Source organism: Pollicipes pollicipes, unplaced genomic scaffold, assembly GCF_011947565.3.
Source record: "Pollicipes pollicipes isolate AB1234 unplaced genomic scaffold, Ppol_2.1 Scaffold_3447;HRSCAF=4054_pilon_pilon_pilon, whole genome shotgun sequence".
Taxonomy (NCBI): domain Eukaryota; kingdom Metazoa; phylum Arthropoda; class Thecostraca; order Pollicipedomorpha; family Pollicipedidae; genus Pollicipes; species Pollicipes pollicipes.
Window position 1 is genome coordinate 9075247 of NW_023596297.1, and position 20384 is coordinate 9095630.

The following is a 20384-nucleotide window of genomic DNA, read 5'->3' on the forward strand; positions in this document are numbered from 1 at the left end:
TATTCCCCAGATTCAGACACGACTTTTCAAATTTCGCGAATATTTTTTGTTACTGTAGTATGTATTATCCACGCCGGTATGTCTTCGTGTCACGCGCCAAAGATTGACAAATTTCATAATCTTGTCTGAACCGATACCATTATGCACGTGAGCACTTGTCCCAAAATTACTGATTTGGTTCTTAATCTAAGAATTGTCAAAGTCCGAAGTGGTTAAAAGTGTCTTTACATGACATATCTTGCCCATCTAAGCCTTTCATTGATTTTGAAAATGCACTTGAAGCTGTCAATAACATTATGGTATAATGTGTCCATATGACCTACACATTTCTTGGCCAGGACCCCACATATTATCACCTTTTATGCAGGAAGCAAAATAGCTAAACCCGATTCTCACTAAACCAAGGGAAGAGTAAGCCATTGTTACTTGTTAACAGCCATTGGTCAAGTGTTTTGGTATCGTTGTGTTTCTGGTCAGGCCGACTGCAGCGGTTAGTCTGTGTCTCCGGCCCGTCACTACGTGCTCTTGCTAGGGCAACCTTCCTTGGTGTCACTGGAGACGGCCCTCTGCATGCCATCCCTGGTAATCACTGGGAACGCCTCTGCGCGTGCCACCCCCTGGTGTCGCTGGGGACGCCCTCTGCGCATGGCATCCCTGGTGTCACTGGGAACGCCTCTGCGCATGCCATCCCTGGTGTCGCTGGGGACACCTCTGCGCATGGCATCCCTGGTGTCGCTGGGGACGCCTCTGCGCATGCCATCCCTGGTGTCGCTGGGGACGCCTCTGCGCATGGCATCCCTGGTGTCGCTGGGGACGCCTATGCGCATGGCATCCCTGGTGTCGCTGGGGACGCCTCTGCGCATGGCATCCCTGGTGTCGCTGGGAACGCCTCTGCGCATGCCATCCCTGGTGTCGCTGGGGACGCCTCTGCGCATGGCATCCCTGGTGTCGCTGGGGACGCCTCTGCGCATGCCATCCCTGGTGTCGCTGGGGACACCTTTGCACGCTCCATCCCTGGTGCTTGGGGATGCCTCTGCGCACGCCATCTCTAGTGCCACTGGGGACGCCTCTGCACATGCTATCCCTGGCGTCGCTGGAAACGCCTCGGCACGCGCCACCTCCCAAGAGTGATATTTATGCGAGGAGCCCATTGGTCAGCCTACAAGCCAGCTGATGTCTAGCGTGCGACTCGGCATGCAGGAACAAGAAACCATGATCGGAAGGGAAATCCGCACACGCGCGCTGGACTTGGTCCAGTTAGAGTTTGACCGACCCGAGCTCTCGGAACGGTTTAAGAAAACAACGAATCAACCAATAGACGAACAGTCCCAGCCAAACATGCCTTCCGTGAAAGTGTGATCGGGACCGGCGAGGGCTGAAATGCACAGACTTAAGTGGATACTCATGGCCGCTTCCAACAGCTGGATCGGGACAGGCTCGGCTCACCGCGAATAGGACGGGTCATCTCGCTGAAGCGCACGTGACCACCCTCGGTCACCAAATCCACTCTGCCAGCGCTCTGCCACTCGCACCCCCCTCCCCGTGAGCGCCAGTCGTGCCCTAGCTCTCGCCAGCGGGCCGCCGCGGTCGCTGGTCTAACCCGTGGTCTTACGAGATATATTTACGTTATGATTTTTTCGTGGCTCGTGAGCGGCGTGCGAAAATTTTGGGCTGAATTTTGGCCTGAATGGTTTTCCGTATTGCTAGTCAACTTGTATCTACACTGTGTTCATAATCACGACTAACGATGCGGCAACAAAAACACATGCTGTTGGGTTTTATTTTCTCACGAGACATTGAAAGAAGGCACTTCGCGTTTCAGCTTCAAGTAAACAGTATTCGGTTCGTAGCCAACAATGGGTAGGGAACCAAATGTCGCCTGGCATTAAAGAGACCGCGAGACGGGTGAATTAGTAATGTCATTGTCATGCTTGGGTTGTGGGGAGAAAACACCTGGGTTTATGTTTGATATGCAAAACAAAAAACCGCAAAATGTGAAGTGGCTCGCCGTCAATGTCTTCAGTCACCCAGCACCTTGATGAAACAATTTTGAGGTTGCCGTGGTCAAGTCATCCCGCTGCACCCTTCATGGCTTGAGCACTACGAAGACTAAAAAAGACCAAAAAAGACCAAAAAAGACCAAAAAAGTCGGTCGTCCTCTGGCACTTTTCCCCATGCTTTTCCCCATTCCCCAACTTTTCCATTTGTAATATTTCGGGAAACAATATTCGGGGGTCCAAGCCAACATCAGGGGACAACTCAAATTGGGGGCAGGGTCCTCTCAAAAGAAGCAAGTCGACACCCCTTGGACAAAGGGCCAGTTTCGCAGCACACAGCCATTCATGGTCCCGTCAAGACGGGGACAGCATCCCTGCACTCACCTTACACGAGCCGTTGCCAGTAGCTCGCTGCGCCAGACGCCCAGACCGGATGACTGAGAGGGCCGACGTCGGAGTCCTGCACTGCGCGGCTGTTGCACACTCCTGCCCGCCTCTCCGCTAGCCCCGCACGGCGGTTAGCCTTGCAGTGCCTGCGCAACGGGGAGTGGGGTTTCTGTCCTTCCTGGATTACCCAATCCTCCGGCAGGAGTCCGCTCTCCTCCCAACCGGTCGCTGAGCGGACGCCGGGCTCGTGCTCACTCGGCGCGCCCAGGAGGTGACAGCTTGTGTGTCGCGTGGTGTGTGCCGCTTGCGAGGCCCGCCCGCTCTCTTCGTGCCTCGCCTCGGGCGGGCCATGCACGGCTCTCTGGCCTAGTTCCCAAACGAGGCGCGGGCTCCTGGTCCCAGCTGGGCACCGTCAATGCGGGGCTCGGGGAGCAGAGGCGGGGGGGGGGGAGGGGGTGGAGGGGTTGGCCCGGTGATTTGTTCTGCCGACCTTTGGACGTCGCGCGCCGCTTGAATGCCATCGTTCCGGTCGGCGACAGATGTCCTCTTTTGACGCGTCGTGCTTTGCATAACAGGGCGGCCGCCACGCCGGATCCAGGAGGGGAGGGAATGCGTGCCGGTGTTTTCCCGCAGATGGTTGGTCCGTCCCCACCTGTCAATCAGCCACGGAGGTAATCAGATGACCCTCTGTTGTGGACAGAGCGGCTGCCAGTTCTGGCGGATCAGTGCTATTCTTCCAGGTTCCGCTCTGTCTCACGCTTTGCTGGGTACGGGGGAGTTCCCAGCCCACGGCCAGCTTGCCTGCTGCTCTGACCCTGCTACGAGGCTCCACAGATCCCAGACAGGTACTGAGGGAAATGCCAACATCGGAAGACATCTGCAGGTTGAGCACGCCAGGTCTCCGTTTACATGCCTTGGATTTAGGGGGTTTCGCTGCCTCGCATCGTTGGGTCCCCTGCCTTGGGTCTGTCCTCGCTCACCCGGTAAACGCTCCTGGTAGGAAAACAGCGCTCGAGCCTTCACGACCGGAACATACGGAACACGTCCAAAGACTATCAGGTGGCCGATGTGCTTTGAGCACCATGCTTGCACCTGAGCACCACCATGCACCTTTATCTATGCCCATACAATTCCCCTTTGACCAGTTTTTGACACGATCGCAGCAGGACAGGCGCCCGCGGCTGGAGTTGCCGTACAGCGGCGGCGCTCGTCGCAGACGCTATTCTTTTCATAGCCCTGGTGCCGTGCAGGCATGTGTGTGCCTGGCTCCTAATGCTGGTTCTTGGTTCCTACTTTCCCTTTCTGGGAACAATGCTTTTGATTCTTGGTTTCGGCTGGTTATTTCATAAATTCGATCCCTGGGTCCTGGATCATATTGATTGTCTTGCGAATACAGCACCTGGTTACCATTTAGATTGTGCAGACGTAAGCGAAATAAAACGTTTTTGATTTAATCCGTTTATTCTCGCAAAAGCGACTTTGGCATGAACTGGATCCATCTGATCCAGACGAGGACGAGTACGTAGCATAACGCTGTTGTGTTTAAGCTTCTCTACGTTACCATTAGGCAGGGCAAGCTGTCAGACACTGTCGGACGCTGAGCTTGCATTCGGCTATGGCTGAACTGGCGGGCAGGATCATGAGAAGACGGCTAAGTTCAACGGCTTTGTGGATGGGTTTCCGCGCGTTGTGCCTCACATTGCGAGAGAGGACAGGGAGAGATGCAACGTAGCCACCAGGGGCCTCTTTGGCAAATGGAAAGAAGTGGTCCCTCCTCGCCCCTCTGGTGGCGCTGCCCCTGGGCGTCCCCGTAGGGTTGGTACACATAGGCAGCCTCCGCGCGACCTGGACTAAGAATGTCACAAGCTGTGTCACAATAATGTCGCAATAGTCATTTCATGGAAAGTCGCAAGAATGTCACAATAATGTCGCCGCGCGTGCCGGTGGGATGGCGACCACGGCGGCGGCAGCAGCGGCGGCGGCAGCGTCGCGGCATTCGGGCAGTCGGCGATAGCCAGCTGCGATAGTCATTTCATGGGCCTCACCTGGTCGGAGCCGGCCGCAAGGACACACACGGCCGTAACAATACTCCTTTCTCCGTGTACCGCACCGCATCCTTTCTCCGTGTTCCACGTCACATCTCGACCGTACGTCTGAACCAACTAGGTCTATAAAGCAGAACCGGCCGCCCATTCAGTCATGCCCCCCTCCCCCCCCCCCCCACCCCCGCTCACCGATCGTCCCATTCAAAGCGACCCGGCCAGGTCAGGCCAACGACATGGCTATCGTAGCTGGCCGCCGCCGACTACCCTGATGTCGCGACGCTGCCGAGAATGCCATCGCCATCGCCATCGCCACCGGCACCATCGCCACCGCCACTACCACTGCCGCCGACTCCACCAGCCAGCCGGCACGCGCGGCACGGCACAGGCCCGGCGCCGCTGACCTGGCCAGCGCCGCCGACGCCGCCATAGTCACCGCCACCGTGTCACTACTCATTTAAAGCCATTCCGCCACAAGTTATAACACCATGAACGGTATGTTGTTAAGTGCTTCTGTGAGAACCACTATGCGTATAGATAAGCAGGGACGCAGCCAGAGCCTTGGCAAGGGAGGCACAGGGTTGACAAGGGGCTCCCTGATAGCAAAAGAGCCCCCCCAAAATTGCCGGATGTGGCTCATTTGTTATTGAGGGCATGTTTTTCTTAGATTATATATATATATATATATATATATACATGTATATCACACATTTTTGCCTTTTTAACTGGAATATTGGCCAGACGCTACCGCTAGATCAATTCTGCCGTAAGTCTATGGTAAATAACCTGACAAAATCACGCGTTAAATGACTGCATGGAACTAAACCGCCGGCTCCTTTCATTTCACAATGGTACTGTTGACTCTTTTAAACTGGTAGAACTCAGAAACTTTGTCAGAATTTTTATCTGGGTTGTACAGAAATAGCAAGGCTTTGGCGGATATAGTTTGGAAGTCAAAATGGGTCAACAATTTGAATTAACATGGTCAGTCAATTTTCGTCTGGATATCTTTAACATCCAGTCATAATTGATAAATGGTACAAATTATGTAACGCAGTTTTAAGCTTGCGAGCTCGCATATCTTAAAAATAAAAAAACTCGACGCTAGACGTTGCGGTCTTCATAGGCCGCACAGCACCTGCCCCGCGGCCCACACTTGGCTGCGGCCAACAGGTGGACGAAGAGAGTGACGCGAAGTGGTGCTGCAACCTGGTTGTGGAACAGAAATAGTAAATACAAAATTTATGTTTGTCGTGTTCGCGTAATTGCTAATCTGTCCAAAGGACAACCTCAAAGTTTGAAAAAGATTCGCCCGGTGTAATCTTTGAACCGTAGGAATTAATTTAGAAAAAAAAACATTCAGAAACATTATTCTACGATGGTCATTGTTGCGCGCTCGGCGCCCGCCCCCCTGGCGTTACTTACAATGGCCAGCGCCGTGCGGTTTTACGAAAACTGCGACCCAAGCCATCGCTACCCTTTCCCCTTGAGATTACGGGCGTGTCATTGGGGCTTTATGACGCACTCAGCTGTTGGGGCCCTATGGCGCCGCAAGCCTCTCACCCTGGCGAGAAGGGCGGACACAATCGGGAATCAAACCCCGAACCCGTGGTTTCCCAGACGCGCAGTGGTTAACGTGGGTGCGTTAACTGCTAACCCATCGGCACTCGGCGCGGTGCCGAGTCTCGAGAGATGATCTCGAGTCCGAGAATGGACGGTCTCAAGGAAACATGGGATGCCCCTGTGCGTTTTGAACTCATGTCAAACCACTCCATTCAGCACTGATGAGACTCCTTATTGCTTAACGGGGGGGGGGCATCTTAAGCACAACACCATGGGGCACACTGTTGGCCAAGAGCTGAAGGGCCATTTTGTCCCACCGCGGTGTGATTTCGGCCGTCATTCTGGCGATACCGAGCGGCATCCCCTGGCCGATCCGGAGGCCCTCAGATGAATACATCATAGCACATTGGTTCGTTCCCTGACGCGGTAGGCCTTCTGACTCGCGCAGTTGGCCCCGGATCGGCACATAAACCGTCACAATTGCAACAACATCCCTGCTTACCGCAGATAGCCAAATAATTGCCACATATACTCCAGTTTTTCTTAACGGACCCATGCTGGAAAAGAGCTGGAGGGCCAACCGTTCGGGACTGAGGCCCGGTCTGGCACAGGTCAGTCAGGAGATTTTACCTCAATGTGAGCACTCATCATAATTCCTTGTTTCCTCCCATTGTCAGAGGGCCCCACCAACACAATAGGCTCTCTGCCATTCGGACTCGCGTCCCTGCCCCTGTTGAACAAATCTTCCTCCAACCGATTCGAGGCCCCTTGTTGACATAGCATGCCCTGTTAGGCACTGTGGGCCCTGAACGATACAGGAACCCGACCAATGTAAATCGCGGTATGGCCTTGTCCCTGCTTGGAAAATAGACCTCCAGAACTTAGAACAACACGGAGCTAACTGTTCGTTGTTCGTGAGCTCTGGCCGAAGTAGAGGAACGCTCTGTCTCAAGGGTTCGTATCGATGCAAGAAATCATCTTACTGACATTTGAGATCACGGCCCCATGGGCGGCTCTGTGGCCCCTAACCGACACAGGGTGTTCGTGGTCTCTCACCGACTTAAGTCCCCGCATTGTCCCAGTGGTTCCTAAAACGGTGCAAGAGGACCTCTGACTGATATTTCGGGTCACGACCCTACGGGCCACAATTCTTGATGTGGCTCACAGCCAGTCCTTCGGGCCCTTAAATCCTCCAACCGGGCCTTTGATTGCCGGTTCCAGTGGGCCGCCCGGGCCCCTCTTTGGGCCGCATCAAGCAGTTCCCTTGGTCGGTTCGGGGCCCTTGCGAGCACAAGGCCCTCTGTTGCAAGGCCCTGACCAGTGCAAATTACTGGCCCCGGCTTTATAGCTGATTGGGAAGTGGGTTCTCAGGCCCATACCGACACGGAGCTGAATATGTGGTACGGAGGTACCTGATTAACATATAAGCCCATATCGACTCAGGGAGTGCCCAACCGGCGCAAATGGCCCTCTGGCCGTTATTTGAGGGTCCATCTTCGCAGATCTGGACTCTTCAATAAGACGTCGATCAGCCTTGCATGCCATTGGACCTCCAATCGGGCCCATGATCGTCGGACCCGGTGGGCCCTCTAGACTCTTCGAGCCTCCTCGAACACTGCCTCCGGTTGAATCGGGCTCCTTGACAACGCAGGGCCCCTTTTAGGGGCTGTGGGGCCCGAGCAATGTAAATCGTTGGCTCCGGCTTTGTACCTGCTTGGAAAATTGGCCCTTAGGTCCATGCCGCCACGGACCCGATTGTGCGTTACTGGTGGCGTCTGACCGAAATATAGGCTCTTATTGACTCAGTGGGCCCCAGATAAGCGCGCAGGCCCTATGGCTGGCATTTGAGTGCCCGGCCCTTCGGGCCGGGACCCCTGAATAAGATTTAAGATCTCTAAATATTTCTCGTGAAACACCTAAGGAAAATATACACACGCATTTTCTAGGTGTACGATTAAATAATTTATTCAATCAAATTTTGACTGGATGGATTTCTGGGATGAGAGCTAAGCTAATCATTACTTGTATGAGCCCTGACATTTACCATCCGATCGCGCGATTACAGGTCAACAACAAAATTTGGTAGCGAAAGCCTGTGACGTGACGTTCAGCACGGCTCGTCCTGCCCTCCAATGCCACCTGACCACCTTCCGATCCACCCGCCCGCCATGGGTGGATGGATTGGAAGACGGGCGCTCTAACCACCTGGGCCACCGGGACGGACGGGCGATGTAAATGAAGCATCCACAAAAGTACAGGGCTGTACACATTTGGGTTATAAAGCTTCTGCAAGAAAGCGACGGTGAAAGTGGTGGCATCATGTGATGGTCATTGACGGATCGTGCGAAAAAGAAGTAGTACCTGGGGAATTAATGATAAATCGCAGCACGTGCACTACAATTCAATATAAGTTTTCACTTTTCCCTTAGAAAGTTGACCATCTATGAACTGCACGCACATGATGAGCCAATTCCCCCCCCCCCCCCCCATAATCCAACTTTGAACTCCAAGCACGGGAAACATTGAGTGTGCTCGGACAGTATGAGGAATATCATCGAGCGGTCTTGTGGAGTCCTAGAAGCATCATACCAAATTCGTAGTTATGTAATCCTACCAGTGTAATGCAACTTCGCTACGGTAAAAATTGGGAATATGGGCCCTTCGTGAAAATCTGTGTGAAAGATACATTTGTCCTGCAAGAAAGTCGGTAGGATAGGAGGACTATCCCCTCTATCCGACCACAGAAGGGGACGCGTCCCCCCGTCACCCCGGTGCCGCCGGCCCCGGGCCAAGCAGTCTAAGGTGGGACAGCCGTTCTTAAATAGGAAAAAAGGAAACCGAAAATGAGCGAGAGCCGCTTTTGAAATGCCAGACAGGTCAGACAGGACAGGGCAGACCAGACAGACAGGCAGACGGGTCCGCACAATTTCTTGCGTGCTGTAAAATAACATCGCATGTTTTCTATCTTATTTTATGTCTTATCGATGTTTTATGTCCCGCCTGTCAGCCACAATTTGATTGACGTAGATGTGTGCCAAAATTCGGACAAAAATATGGCCAATGGGTGTTTTTCATGCTGGTGACAGTCCTGTTGGATCCATTCTGATTGGCTCATTTTCATGAACAGCTACGACTGCGGAGATGTGACAGACGGCGCACAAATGCGGCGAATCTAGGTGGCGGGCCGACGCAAAATGTTCATTACCGAACATAACGAACGCGACATGACGTAAGTGACATTCATTTGCGAACGAGGCCTGTCCCATTAGCTTGGGATCTGTCAGCGTTGGATCAAACTGCTCCCAGTGAGAACGAATCCTTTGAGCGGTTTTGGATGCCAACGCGGTTCGTTTCCTTGCTTCTTCTCATTCAACGGCTCAATGCTTATGTCAGATTTTGTGGATCTGGGATGTGGCTGAACCATATTGCGACGCCTTCTTAACACTTTTACTGCACTTTCCGGTAAGGAGGATGGGAGTGAGGGCGGGAGAACCATGGGGGCAGCTTTCTCTGTGTCTCCCTCCTTCGCTTTCACCGTCCGAGCTTACTTCCTCTGGATGTCACTTTGGATGTTGTTGTCGAACAATCTTTTTTACAGCCCAGTGTATCACGTCCTGTGCAAAGCGCTGTGCCTGTCAGTTTAATTACTTATCGTTATTATACACGGACAATTGTCGGTGTTTGGGTTTTCGGACAAGCACATGCGTGTAAACGTTACTGTAAGGTTCCCTCGCACACCTACGCATCGGTGGCATGAGCCAACGCATAGTCACCCAACTTTGTGATGCTTCCAAATGTATGGCTTGTTTCTGCGCGACCCAAGCAGGAGGTGATCTTGCTGATGACGCCGGAGGCCACTAAAAGGCCACAACGCATCTTTGCAGCGCTTTCAAAGCCATACAATGTGGAATAGTAACGCTGGCATGCGTGATTAACAAAACGAGCCCGGCCTTTTATAACATGACGTGCAAATGAATCGATGTAAAGTTCAAACGACGACCAGTGCTCGGTTATCAGTTGGTTGCCTTTGTGCTTTTTCATCCCCAGCATCCCGCACATTTCAAGCAAACCATGTCTCAAAGTATGTGCTGTATGTAGGACTACATTACCACTGCCGCAATGCTTTCATACTAAACAGTTTGAGTCGGATCAACAATTCACAGTTTGTCGAAGAATCACTACTGTGACATCCCCAGAAGCGCCAAGCACAGCTGACTGAGTCAGATCAACAGTTCACAGTTTGTCGAAGAATCTGTAATGAGACATCTCCAGAAGGGCCAAGCACTGCTGACTGAGTCAGATCAACAACTCACAGTTTGTCGAAGGATCACTAGTGTGACATCTCCAGAAGCGCCAAGCACTGCTGACTGAGTCGGATCAACAATTCACAGTTTGTCGAAGAATCTGTACTGAGACATCACCAGAAGCGTCAAGTACTGCTGACTAAGTTATCTACACAAATAGCACCCGTAATCGTCCTCGATCTGCGATCTTACATGTGCGCATGCGCTATTCATGAAGATCGGCGTCCTGCCGGCTGATCCCGTTTTTCATTGTTGCTCGCACTACAAACTAAGCATCGCTTCGACGGCCCGATAACCGCTCAACGTGCATCGCCACGAACACGACAAATGGTAACCCTACGGACTTAAACCAAGCCTTCCACCAGCGCAAGGCGCCCGTAGATCAGTTCGGATATCGGGCCGGCAGCACGCGCGTGCACTCCTCGCGCTCGTATGTGCGTGCTCCTCAGGCTCTTGCTGCTCTGTTTCACCCGCTACGGGCCAAACAGCAAAAGACAACAGATGACCAAACATGCAAACAGACACGCCTTTTCGGAGATGTAGGTGGTCTTTGGTATGATAGACCTGTTTGAATACGGAATCAGTGCAGAAATGCTACGTACCTCCACGTTATAACCAACCTAGCTACATGGGGACCGTGATTTGTGGCTCTCGCAACAGTATGACGAGCGTTGTTACGTGGGGACTGAGGTGCAAGGCTCCCTGACAGTGACGGGCGTCGTTATGTGGGGGCTGCGGCGTGTGACTCTCGTGACAGCGTGAGGGAGGTACCTGCCGCCCGCTGGCTGCCACGCTCCGTCAACCGAAGGTGAGAAGGTGAGAAGAATACCACAGCCTGTACCGCGGTCACTTTCACGCCCGGCGTGGGGAGCCCGGGTCGGCACCCTGGGCCCGCCTGTGTCTTCAGTTACGGATCAGACCGGGCAGCGACTGCCTCAAACCACAATCAACTGTAGTCATTTATTGTGGAAGGCGAAACGAAAATCGACTAATCGCATAATTGTACAAAGTTGAAGGCACTGTGCAAGACGGAATAACTGAAATTAAATATCTAGATGCCTCTAGCAATCTTCAGGTATTTGGTACTCATGGACATCGCAGACACACGCCAGCCACAGCTGCAACACCAGCATATGATCATCCATTCAACATCAAATGGAAATCGGCACTTGCGGTGCAAACCCAAAATAATGCGCTTATGCAAGCAATTCTATTCAAGCCGGAAACGACGATAAAACATAGCTTAACGCGCGTAAACTAGAGCGTAACATTAAATAGCACGTTCATCTCCATGCTTTGCCTCCACAGCTGAGTAACTAAACGTTGAGGACAATCACTCCCTCCAGCACTGATTTGCACTTTCGAATACACGTGCGGGCGGCGCTGCCGACTCCCGTTTGCGCATGCGCGTTGGCGCCGGGACTGCCTACACTTGGGCCGGCTGCTTGTCCTTTTTGTTCCTGCGCAGGAACCCGAACACAGAGCCGCGCTTGGCGATGCGCCGATCCTCGTGCTCGCTACCGCTCTCGCTGCCATTCCTGGTGCGGGGTGAGCACGGTCAATGAGCACGGAGCACGGTGAGCACGGAGCACAATCCCGTCACCGCCGGCGGAACCGCCGGCTCGGACAACAGGACAGACAGCGCTGACCAGCGCCAGACACGGCTGCACCAAGCTTACCGCGACGAACCGTGGCGCAGAGTGCGCATACGTGGGTGACAAGCTCTCGGCGGCTTCGGTAGCTTTCAGTCCCACAAAGAACGCCGGAACCCTCACCGACGTTTCGTCGCGACGCACCAACGCCCAAACCTGAGATCAAACACTGAGAACGAACACGTCATGTTTGCGGGCGGCGTTGCGGCCCGTGACTTTCGTGCATGACTAGCACCCGACACGCCATGGATCCGCTGGCACTCGGAGCCCACGAGCGCCGGCGCCGCGCGGCTCCGGCGGGCTGGCTCACCTCTGGTCCATGGTGGCCGACCTATTGCTGCCGGACGGCGAGGGCTGCTGGCCGTAGGGTAGCGAGGCCGTCCGGCCGGCGTACGGCGCCGGCGCTGGACCCGTCGCCAGCGTGGTCTCGCCCGGCGCCTGACGTGACCTCGGGTCACCCCCTGCGGAGGAGCGGGCCGGCTCAGGCTCGGCACAGCTCGTTCGCCGTCTGGGCACGTGACCTCGCTAGGCACGCGCAGGAGACATGGATGACGCTGACCACGCCTAACAAGGGCTCCAGTGACGGTGGCTGGACTTATTTGAAACGATTACCTGCATATGTCGGCTGCACTGCACGGAAGGAAAGCAGATGCCTCCCACACAGAGAAGGAGGCAAAGTCTTCTGGGTCACCAACGTCCGCAACCGCACAAAGAGCACGCCCAGGGAGGGACCAGTAAGCTCCACCCGCGCCCAGCGCAACACGGTGGCAAAACCGTGTTAAACACAAACACGCACGCTCACATCCTCGTCGGCCTTGGGAAGAAATCCTGATCCAGGTTCGTTTACGGGATTAAAATAGAGGGATAACCGCTTCCCGTCCGAGAGATACAAAATACCACCCACCCAGACAGGAATGGTCCTGTATCTCTCCCAGCAGCGGGCCCATCGAGCATGGCGCCTACCTGCCCACAGCTGGGCGTCTACGTCTGTCCCGAGGAGGGGTACCAGCCCGGGGCGGCTCGCTGGTCGGATCTGGTGAAGCGGATCAGGACATCCGTGTGACCCATCCCGGCGCGGAGGGGGCCCAGCCGCGGCGGACGGCGGCGAGCCAGCCTACCTCCGTCGACGGCTGACAGGCCGTGCAGTCGGTGGGTGGCCGACGGCGGCGGCGCCGAGCTGGGCAGCGGCGGAGGCGCAGACTCTAGCGGGCGTACAAACACGGCGCCATCAGCACTGGGCGGCCACGGCGGACAGGCCGGCCACGGCGGACCGGCCGGCCGGACGGCGGCGCCGGACGGCGGCGCCGGATAGCAGCCGCCGAACGGCCCGTCACGCGGCGACGCGCGGCAGACGAGCAAACGAAGTCGGCGGGCCTCCGTACACTTTCGGAGAACATGAAGCAAGCAACGCAACTACACTGTTTCCGTCGTGGCGGCGTCCACGATGAAGGCAGTCTTCGCTGGCAGTGTTTCGGCACCGCCTAAAGCAATGGCCAGGGCGACACTACGGAAGCGGCGCAGCACTACTCGCCGACAGGCAGGCATCGGCGCTGGCACCCAGTGACGTCACACACCAGTGACATCGCACACCAGTGACGTCACAGCTTCCGTCTGCGTGTGAGGCAGGGCAGAATCGGACCCGGTCGGGGACCGATCCGCCGCGTGGGTCAGCGCGTGACGCACCGCTGACGTGGGAGCGCGGGTCGGACACGCGGCGGTACGTACCGTCCCCGTGGGGGTGGCGCGAGTCGGAGGAGTGCCGGCGGATGCCGTTCCTCTCCTCGCGCCCGTGCATTTCCTCCTCTGGTGGCATAGACCGAACAGCGGGGTCAGCCGTCACGGACCGGCACAATGTAAGAAAGGCACACACCCACACACGATATTTTCAGGGCCCCAATGTCAGCAGTAGCCCACATGTGTAACTCATTCGAGCGCGCTTCTCAGAACAAGATTCGCATTTCATCTACATCTCACGAACGTAGCCACGACAGTTGTCTTTCAATGAGAGAAACATTGAGCTGAAGGGAACGTTGAGTACCGTGTGTCCGGGCGAGGGACCCCACTCATCGCCCGCCGACCGGCTGCGTTAGGGCGTCGCCCCACTCACCGATGGATGGGATGACCGAGACGCGGTTCTGGTAGATGGGCCCCTCCCCGGCGGCGGCGCGCGGGGTGGGCGGGCTGACCGAGTCCCGCGGCGGTATGGGCGGCCCGGTCTGCTCCGTCTGCCGGCCACAGGTGCCACCACACGTCACCGGCCGCCGCCACCGTTGCGAGCGCATGACGGCCGCGCCACGGGCCGCTGACATGTGGCCATCATGGTCCGATCGCCACGATGCGACATCCATATACGCCGGTCATGAGATTTGCTAGGCACCGACCTGACGCCAGGCGATCAGTCATCAGGTAACACCGATTCTTACACTGCAACGACCGAGCTACGCGGACATGAAGCCGTGGCACCAGCCCATCACAGGCCAGAGAGAACGAAAACGACAGCAGAGTTGCGGCGCCGTGCTCTGCTGGGTTGTACCGCAGTGCCATCTCTCGCCGCCCCGCTGACTCTGACCGGCGGCGTCCGGTGCGCGGCTGGCTGGGCTCGGGCCGCGCCCTACCTGCGCTGTCCGCTGCTGGGGCGCCGGCAGGTTGGCGTAGACGGGCTCCGGATGCGCCGGCCGGCGGCTCACCGGCTCCGGCGACGTCTCGCGGCTCGACTCCGAGTCGGCTTCGGCCTGCGCACGGCCGGCCGCGGCCCACGGAGCGCGTTTAGAGGGCGCCGACAGCGGCGGCGGACATGCCGGGGACCGGCCGGCCGCCGCCCCCGCCTCGCCCCGTCAGAGACCGCCCGCCGCCCCCTGCCCGCCTCCACTCGCTTTCGCAAAGTTTTGTCTCGGATGCTGGTGTTTTCAAATGGCGATAATGTCGAGCAGTCCACAAGCTGCGAAATATTGATTTGTGGGATTGAACGGCGTGCCGCCATCTTTGGCCAATCAGCGCCGCGGTGAAGCCGATGGTGGCGCGGACGGCAAAACTGGCGCCCACCGCCAGTCTCCGACCCACGACGGGCCGCGAACATTCGTGGGAGAACGCTCCACCGACTGCTCAGCCCGGACCGAAAAGTCGTGATTCTTTTAATGCATCCACCCTCGTAAAGAGGCAGCCTGCGCTGTCCGAAAGCGGCGAGCGGGGTGGGCGGGCAGGGCGGGGTTGGGCGGGGCCGGGAGAGGCGCGGAAGGAGGGGCGGCCGTCGGTCCCCCGTGCGTGCAGCAGGCACCTCAGTGCAGCAGAGCATTCCCCACGACACAAACTGCACACGCCGGCCATGCTGCGTCGCCGGCCATGCGTCAGGAAGGTGGCGCGTCACCCACGTGCCGCGAGACCGTCCCACCCCCAATCCGCCGCCGTCGCCGCCGCCGAGTGGCCGGCGACGACCGACGGTCACATTCAGTCAAGCCCTCGCGAACGCGCTCAAACGCCCTTACAAAGGTGGACTCAAAGTGCGCATGATGAGGCTGGGTTCATCCATCACAGTTTTTAGCATGTCATTACATGAAGGTCCCACGACGGAGTCAGGCACGGTGAGGCGCGGAGCACAAACGCCAACATCGCCAGATGTGCTGCTCTCAGTCCGCCGGTGTGAGTGAAGCCAACCCAATGGTAAGTCCAGTCCAACCACTCCCCAGAGCAGTTCATTTGGATCAGAACCTCACGCTTCACGCCAACGACACAACAGGCAAGGCCCATGCTGCGACTCAGTGGTGCCGTCGCCCGGGTGGGACGGGGCGCCGCCGAGCCCCGCCGCCGCACGGGCAGCGCGCCGCCTCACCGTCTGCTGGTCGTAGCTGAGCAGCTGCTTCGACGGCGGCAGCTGGGCGTGGAAGTCGATCTTGTTGATCCACTCCTGCAGCTGCTCCTCGCTCTCCGTCGCAAACAGGTACTCAGAGCCATCTGTTGGCGACACGCTGCAACGGGCCACAACCAGAGGTCAGTCCGTCCTCCCGGGGATGCGCTGACACTGGTCACGACCGTTTCCATCACTAAAAGGAAGTCCCTAAACGCAGGTGGTTTGTTCACCGGGAAAGACACAAGGCAGGTGCTGGCAGATTCCGGATAGCGATGCTGTGCAACGACCTCCTGGGATCATACGCAGCGTCAGTTTGATTCAGTCCTGGACAACAAGGTTTCAAACACTATCACACAGCACAGGGAATGCGTCACTCCGACTTCCACTCCATATTCTCATCACACTCGGCCGAATATCAGATTCACTCACAAGATGCCTGTAACGCGGTTTCATCCGAGTTATGCATCCTTTCCTTCTGTCCTCTATCACAGCTCTATCCTGAATTCTGGCAGCGCTCCATTTACCCGGGGCAGGCTGCACGCCTCAGCCGTGAGCGGGCTCAAGGGTCCCCTGGCGGGAGCCCCGTCACAACGGCCGCACACAGCCCGCAGAGGAGCTCCCGTGTGGGGTAAGTATCGCTAGTGGAGGACCCCCAAATGCAGTTGGTGTTGTCCCACCGCTCTCCACTCTCCTTCGTCACATAGCTCTGAAATTGTCATTGCTGCCCAACGAGGCTCCAATCCAAACAAATACACTCAACTTCACATCACTCAGCTGCCTGGCACCGAATGTGCCAGTCCAAGCAGACCCACCGAAACACATTCTTCTTCTTGGTGTAGTTGACCGCTCGCTCGCAGCGGGCCTGGAAGAGGATCAGCGGCGACGCCGCCGCCTTGCTGTTGGCGAAGTCGTCCACGTCCTTGAAGAAGCAGAGCAGCTGGCCGCACAGCACTGGCGAGCAGGACACGCGACGTCAACAACGGGGCTCCCATCGTCACGGACAGCGCGCTCAGGGACCAGTGACACGCTCAAACCCTTTCCAGGGACCAGGCGAATACGGGTATTCAGGGACCGCTGACATAGCTGACGAGCGCAGCACGAGCGCAGATCGCCGGGTGCCACCTCACCTGTGTAGTAGGTCTTCCAGCTGCGGATTGTGGCCTTCTTGCCACCGCTCTGCAGCTCTTGCTTGCGCTCCAGCACGCCGTCCACCTCGACTGGCGGCAGGTTCTGCACCTCCTCCAGCTTCTTGACCTTGCGGAAGCTCTGCGTGCGACGCCGCGTGGTGAAGCTGGGCGTCCGCTTGGCCTTCTTGTTCTCCGTCTTCATGCTCTCGGCCCGCTTCACATCGCCTGGGGCGACGGGCGGCGGGTCAGAGGTCGGGAGGAAGGACAGACAGTCCAGAGCTCGGCAGTGAGAGGTCAGAGCTCGGCAGTGACAGGTCAGAGTGAGGCAAATCACTGGTCAGGGAGCGCAGGCAGTTCAGAGCTCAGCAGTGACAGGTCAGAGTGAGGCAGACCGGAGGTCAGGGAGCGCAGGCAGTTCAGAGCTCAGCAGTGACAGGTCAGAGTGAGGCCGACCGGAGGTCAGGGAGCGCAGACAGTTCAGAGCTCAGCAGTGACAGGTCAGGGTGAGGCCGACCGGGGGTCAGGGAGCGCAGACAGTTCAGAGCTCAGCAGTGACAGTTCACAGCTCGGCAGTGACAGGTCAGAGTGAGGCGGATCGGAGATCAGAGAGCGCAGACAGTTGAGACCTCGGCAGTGAGAGGTCAGAGTGAGGCGGATCAGAGGTCAGGGAGCGCAGACAGTTCAGAGCTCGGCGGTGAGAGGTCAGACCTCGGCAGTGAGAGGCCAGAGTGAGGCGGATCAGAGGTCAGGGAGCGCAGACAGTTCAGAGCTCGGCGATGAGAGGTCAGAGTCACGACCGGGAGACAGGTCAGGTTCGCCGTCACAGTGGGGCCTTGAGGATGCGACGAGCTCGACCCTGGGCGACGGACCGCTAGCCCTCTGCTGGCTATTGTACCGCGCCGCTTCAAGGTGGCCTCACGTTCCAATAAACCGATCAAACTGACGAGATTTAACTACAGCATGACATCAAGGACTATCCATGCGACGAGTGAAAGGGCTTCAGACGTCTTGAAGTTAACCACGTTAAAGCGTTACTTTTTACGCCTAATAATTCTAGCAACTCTAAAAAAAGCATACGAGAAATACCGGACAGTCAGCGTGCGAGTCACGATGGCAGGGAAACTACCGTGCCGACAACAACAATAACGTGCGTTGCATCGTCCTGATCAAGCGCGCGCTCCAAGCGTGTGTTCACACACGACAACGACGGGGCATAAACGAACAAGGCGTCTAATCCAAGAGCCTGGCGGTCCAACCGGCGCACAGTTTGACAGCGAGGCGAACAAAGGGCCGAGTCTCAACAGCCGCGTCTGCTGTCGGTGCCGACAGTGCGGGCATGTCCGACCCGTCCTGGACCGCTCCTCCGCACACACCGACCGGCTCAGGAATCAAGCCGTTCCGCTAGTGTAGCGAGGGCGGTGCGCCGACGCGCGGGACGGGCGACGGCGCTGCCTTCAGTGCTCCAAACTGAGGTCAGGAGAGCCGAGCGCATGTACATCTAGTCTGAGGGGGGCAGACACCGCGAGAGCGGCTGCGGTGGCTCGTACGGTCCCAGTGGTCTGTGCGGTCCCAGTGAGCCGCACGGTCCCCCTGGTCCGCAGGGTCCCACTGGTCCGTACGGTCCCAGTGGTCCGCACAGTCCCATGGTCCCACACTGCCAGGGTCTGTCCAGTCCCAGGGTACGGGCAATACCCAGGTCTGTCCAGTCCAGGGTACGGGCATACCAGTCTGTCCAGTCCCAGGAAGGGCATACCCAGGTCTGTCCAGTCCCCAGGGTACGGGCAGTACCCAGGTCTGTCCAGTCCCAGGGTACGGGCAGTACCCAGGTCTGTCCAGTCCCAGGGTACGGGCAGTACCCAGGTCTGCCCAGGTCCAGGGTAAGGGCAATACCCAGGTCTGCCCAGTCCCAGGGTACGGGCAATACCCAGGTCTGTCCAGTCCCAGGGTACGGGCAATACCCAGGTCTGCCCAGTCCCAGGGTACGGGCAGTACCCAGGTCTGCCCAGGTCCAGGGTAAGGGCAATACCCAGGTCTGCCCAGTCCCAGGGTACGGGCAGTACCCAGGTCTGCCCAGGTCCAGGGTACGGGCAATACCCAGGTCTGCCCAGGTCCAGGGTACGGGCAATACCCAGGTCTGCCCAGTCCCAGGGTACGGGCAATACCCAGGTCTGAACGGTCCCGTGGCGCGTAAGGCACCATGGTCGGTACAGTGCAGGGTCCGTATGACGCCCTGGCCTGTGCAGCCGCCGGGTCCGTACAGTACTGCTAGTCTGAGAGCAGGCTACACATGCGAAACAGACGGCCGGCGATTGGCGGCCTGGTCGGCACCTACCCCTGGAAGAGCAGCTGCGACTCCCTGGCGGATCACTAGAAGGCCAGCGGCGTCCGTCAGGGGGCGGCCGACGTGACAACAGGGTCACAACACGCCGGCCGGTCACACGGCCGGGCCGGGGTCACACACACACGCACGCACGCATGTACGCACGCACCAACACACACATCCGGGAGCCACATGCCGCAGGCCGGGCCACCACAAGAACGCACCCAAACCATCAGAGGGGGGGGGGGGGTCAGTGTACATATGGAAAGACCGGTCTTTATAGGGGAGGACAGTGCACATATGAGGACAGTGCTCACAGGGGGACACTAGCCAAAGTATTCTCTTAAGTAATCCTGAGCGCGCACACACACTCACACAGCCGGGATACGAGCTGTGGACACAGATATATACTTATAATGAATGGGATTGCATTGGTATTGCTTCCACAACATGTATGTGCAGTTATATTCGTGAGGAACACTCCAAAACGGGCTCAAGAATGCGCAAACGACATTTCGTTGACAATGCAAGAGCATAACTCGCAGAGCGCGGGGCGCCTCACGCCCAAGAAGCTAAGATCGGTTAAGTAGCACTTCTTTGGCACAGCCAGTTTCCCGGGCCAGAGGACGCAGGGTTTACGTCACCTCGACTGCAAACGGGCACAACACCACAGGCACGAAAATGACCTCAAAACATTCGACCAGTGTCAGTGGCGACCGCGCGGGAGCACGGCGCGGAGCCACGGCACCTGGCGGCACCAGCACCGAGGTGTCCGCCGTTGGGGGGTGATCACGCCCAGCTGGGGTCGACTCTCACCTCGCTTCAGACTAGAAAGACTCGACTGGCTGCCCATCTTCTTCTCCGTTAGCATGGGATTCTTGAGGAGCACCCTGTGGATGGACGGATATAGCGTGTGTGAGTCCGGTTAGCACGTGCCGTCTGATCGAATGATCAGCGGTCATTGTGGGCAGCATGACTCCTGCCCAGCGGGCATCAACGACCCCAAGCACCAGGGGTGTAACCCACGCCACCGCTGAGGTGGCGAACAGCGCAGTAACGACTGCCTCGGCATCCTTGTCGCCGCTTAGTGCGGTGCTCTATTCAGTATCAAGCGATTGAAAGATACATTCAAACCACACACAATTAAA

The 20384-nt window shown here is 57.1% G+C and overlaps 2 protein-coding genes across 2 annotated transcripts in view; both read right to left on the reverse strand.

The window, feature by feature from the left end:
- The window catches only part of LOC119092656 (lipase 3), a 109979-nt gene extending 107350 nt beyond the window's left edge, over window positions 1-2629 (reverse strand). The window contains exon 1 of the mRNA XM_037215619.1: window positions 2382-2629. The gene's annotated coding sequence lies outside the window, so the exon portion shown is untranslated. The remainder of the gene's footprint in view (window positions 1-2381) is intronic.
- An 8612-nt stretch (window positions 2630-11241) lies between these two features.
- LOC119091254 (spectrin beta chain, non-erythrocytic 1) overlaps window positions 11242-20384 on the reverse strand; it is a 118494-nt gene continuing 109351 nt past the window's right edge. The window contains exons 67-76 of the mRNA XM_037213922.1: window positions 20053-20126; window positions 16917-17141; window positions 16602-16740; window positions 15772-15907; window positions 14561-14677; window positions 14053-14170; window positions 13671-13748; window positions 13064-13147; window positions 12256-12406; window positions 11242-11831 (exon numbers count right to left, since the gene is read on the reverse strand). Coding sequence (XP_037069817.1) covers window positions 11720-11831; window positions 12256-12406; window positions 13064-13147; window positions 13671-13748; window positions 14053-14170; window positions 14561-14677; window positions 15772-15907; window positions 16602-16740; window positions 16917-17141; window positions 20053-20126 — 1234 coding nt within the window. The 3' untranslated portion in view covers window positions 11242-11719. The remainder of the gene's footprint in view (window positions 11832-12255; window positions 12407-13063; window positions 13148-13670; window positions 13749-14052; window positions 14171-14560; window positions 14678-15771; window positions 15908-16601; window positions 16741-16916; window positions 17142-20052; window positions 20127-20384) is intronic.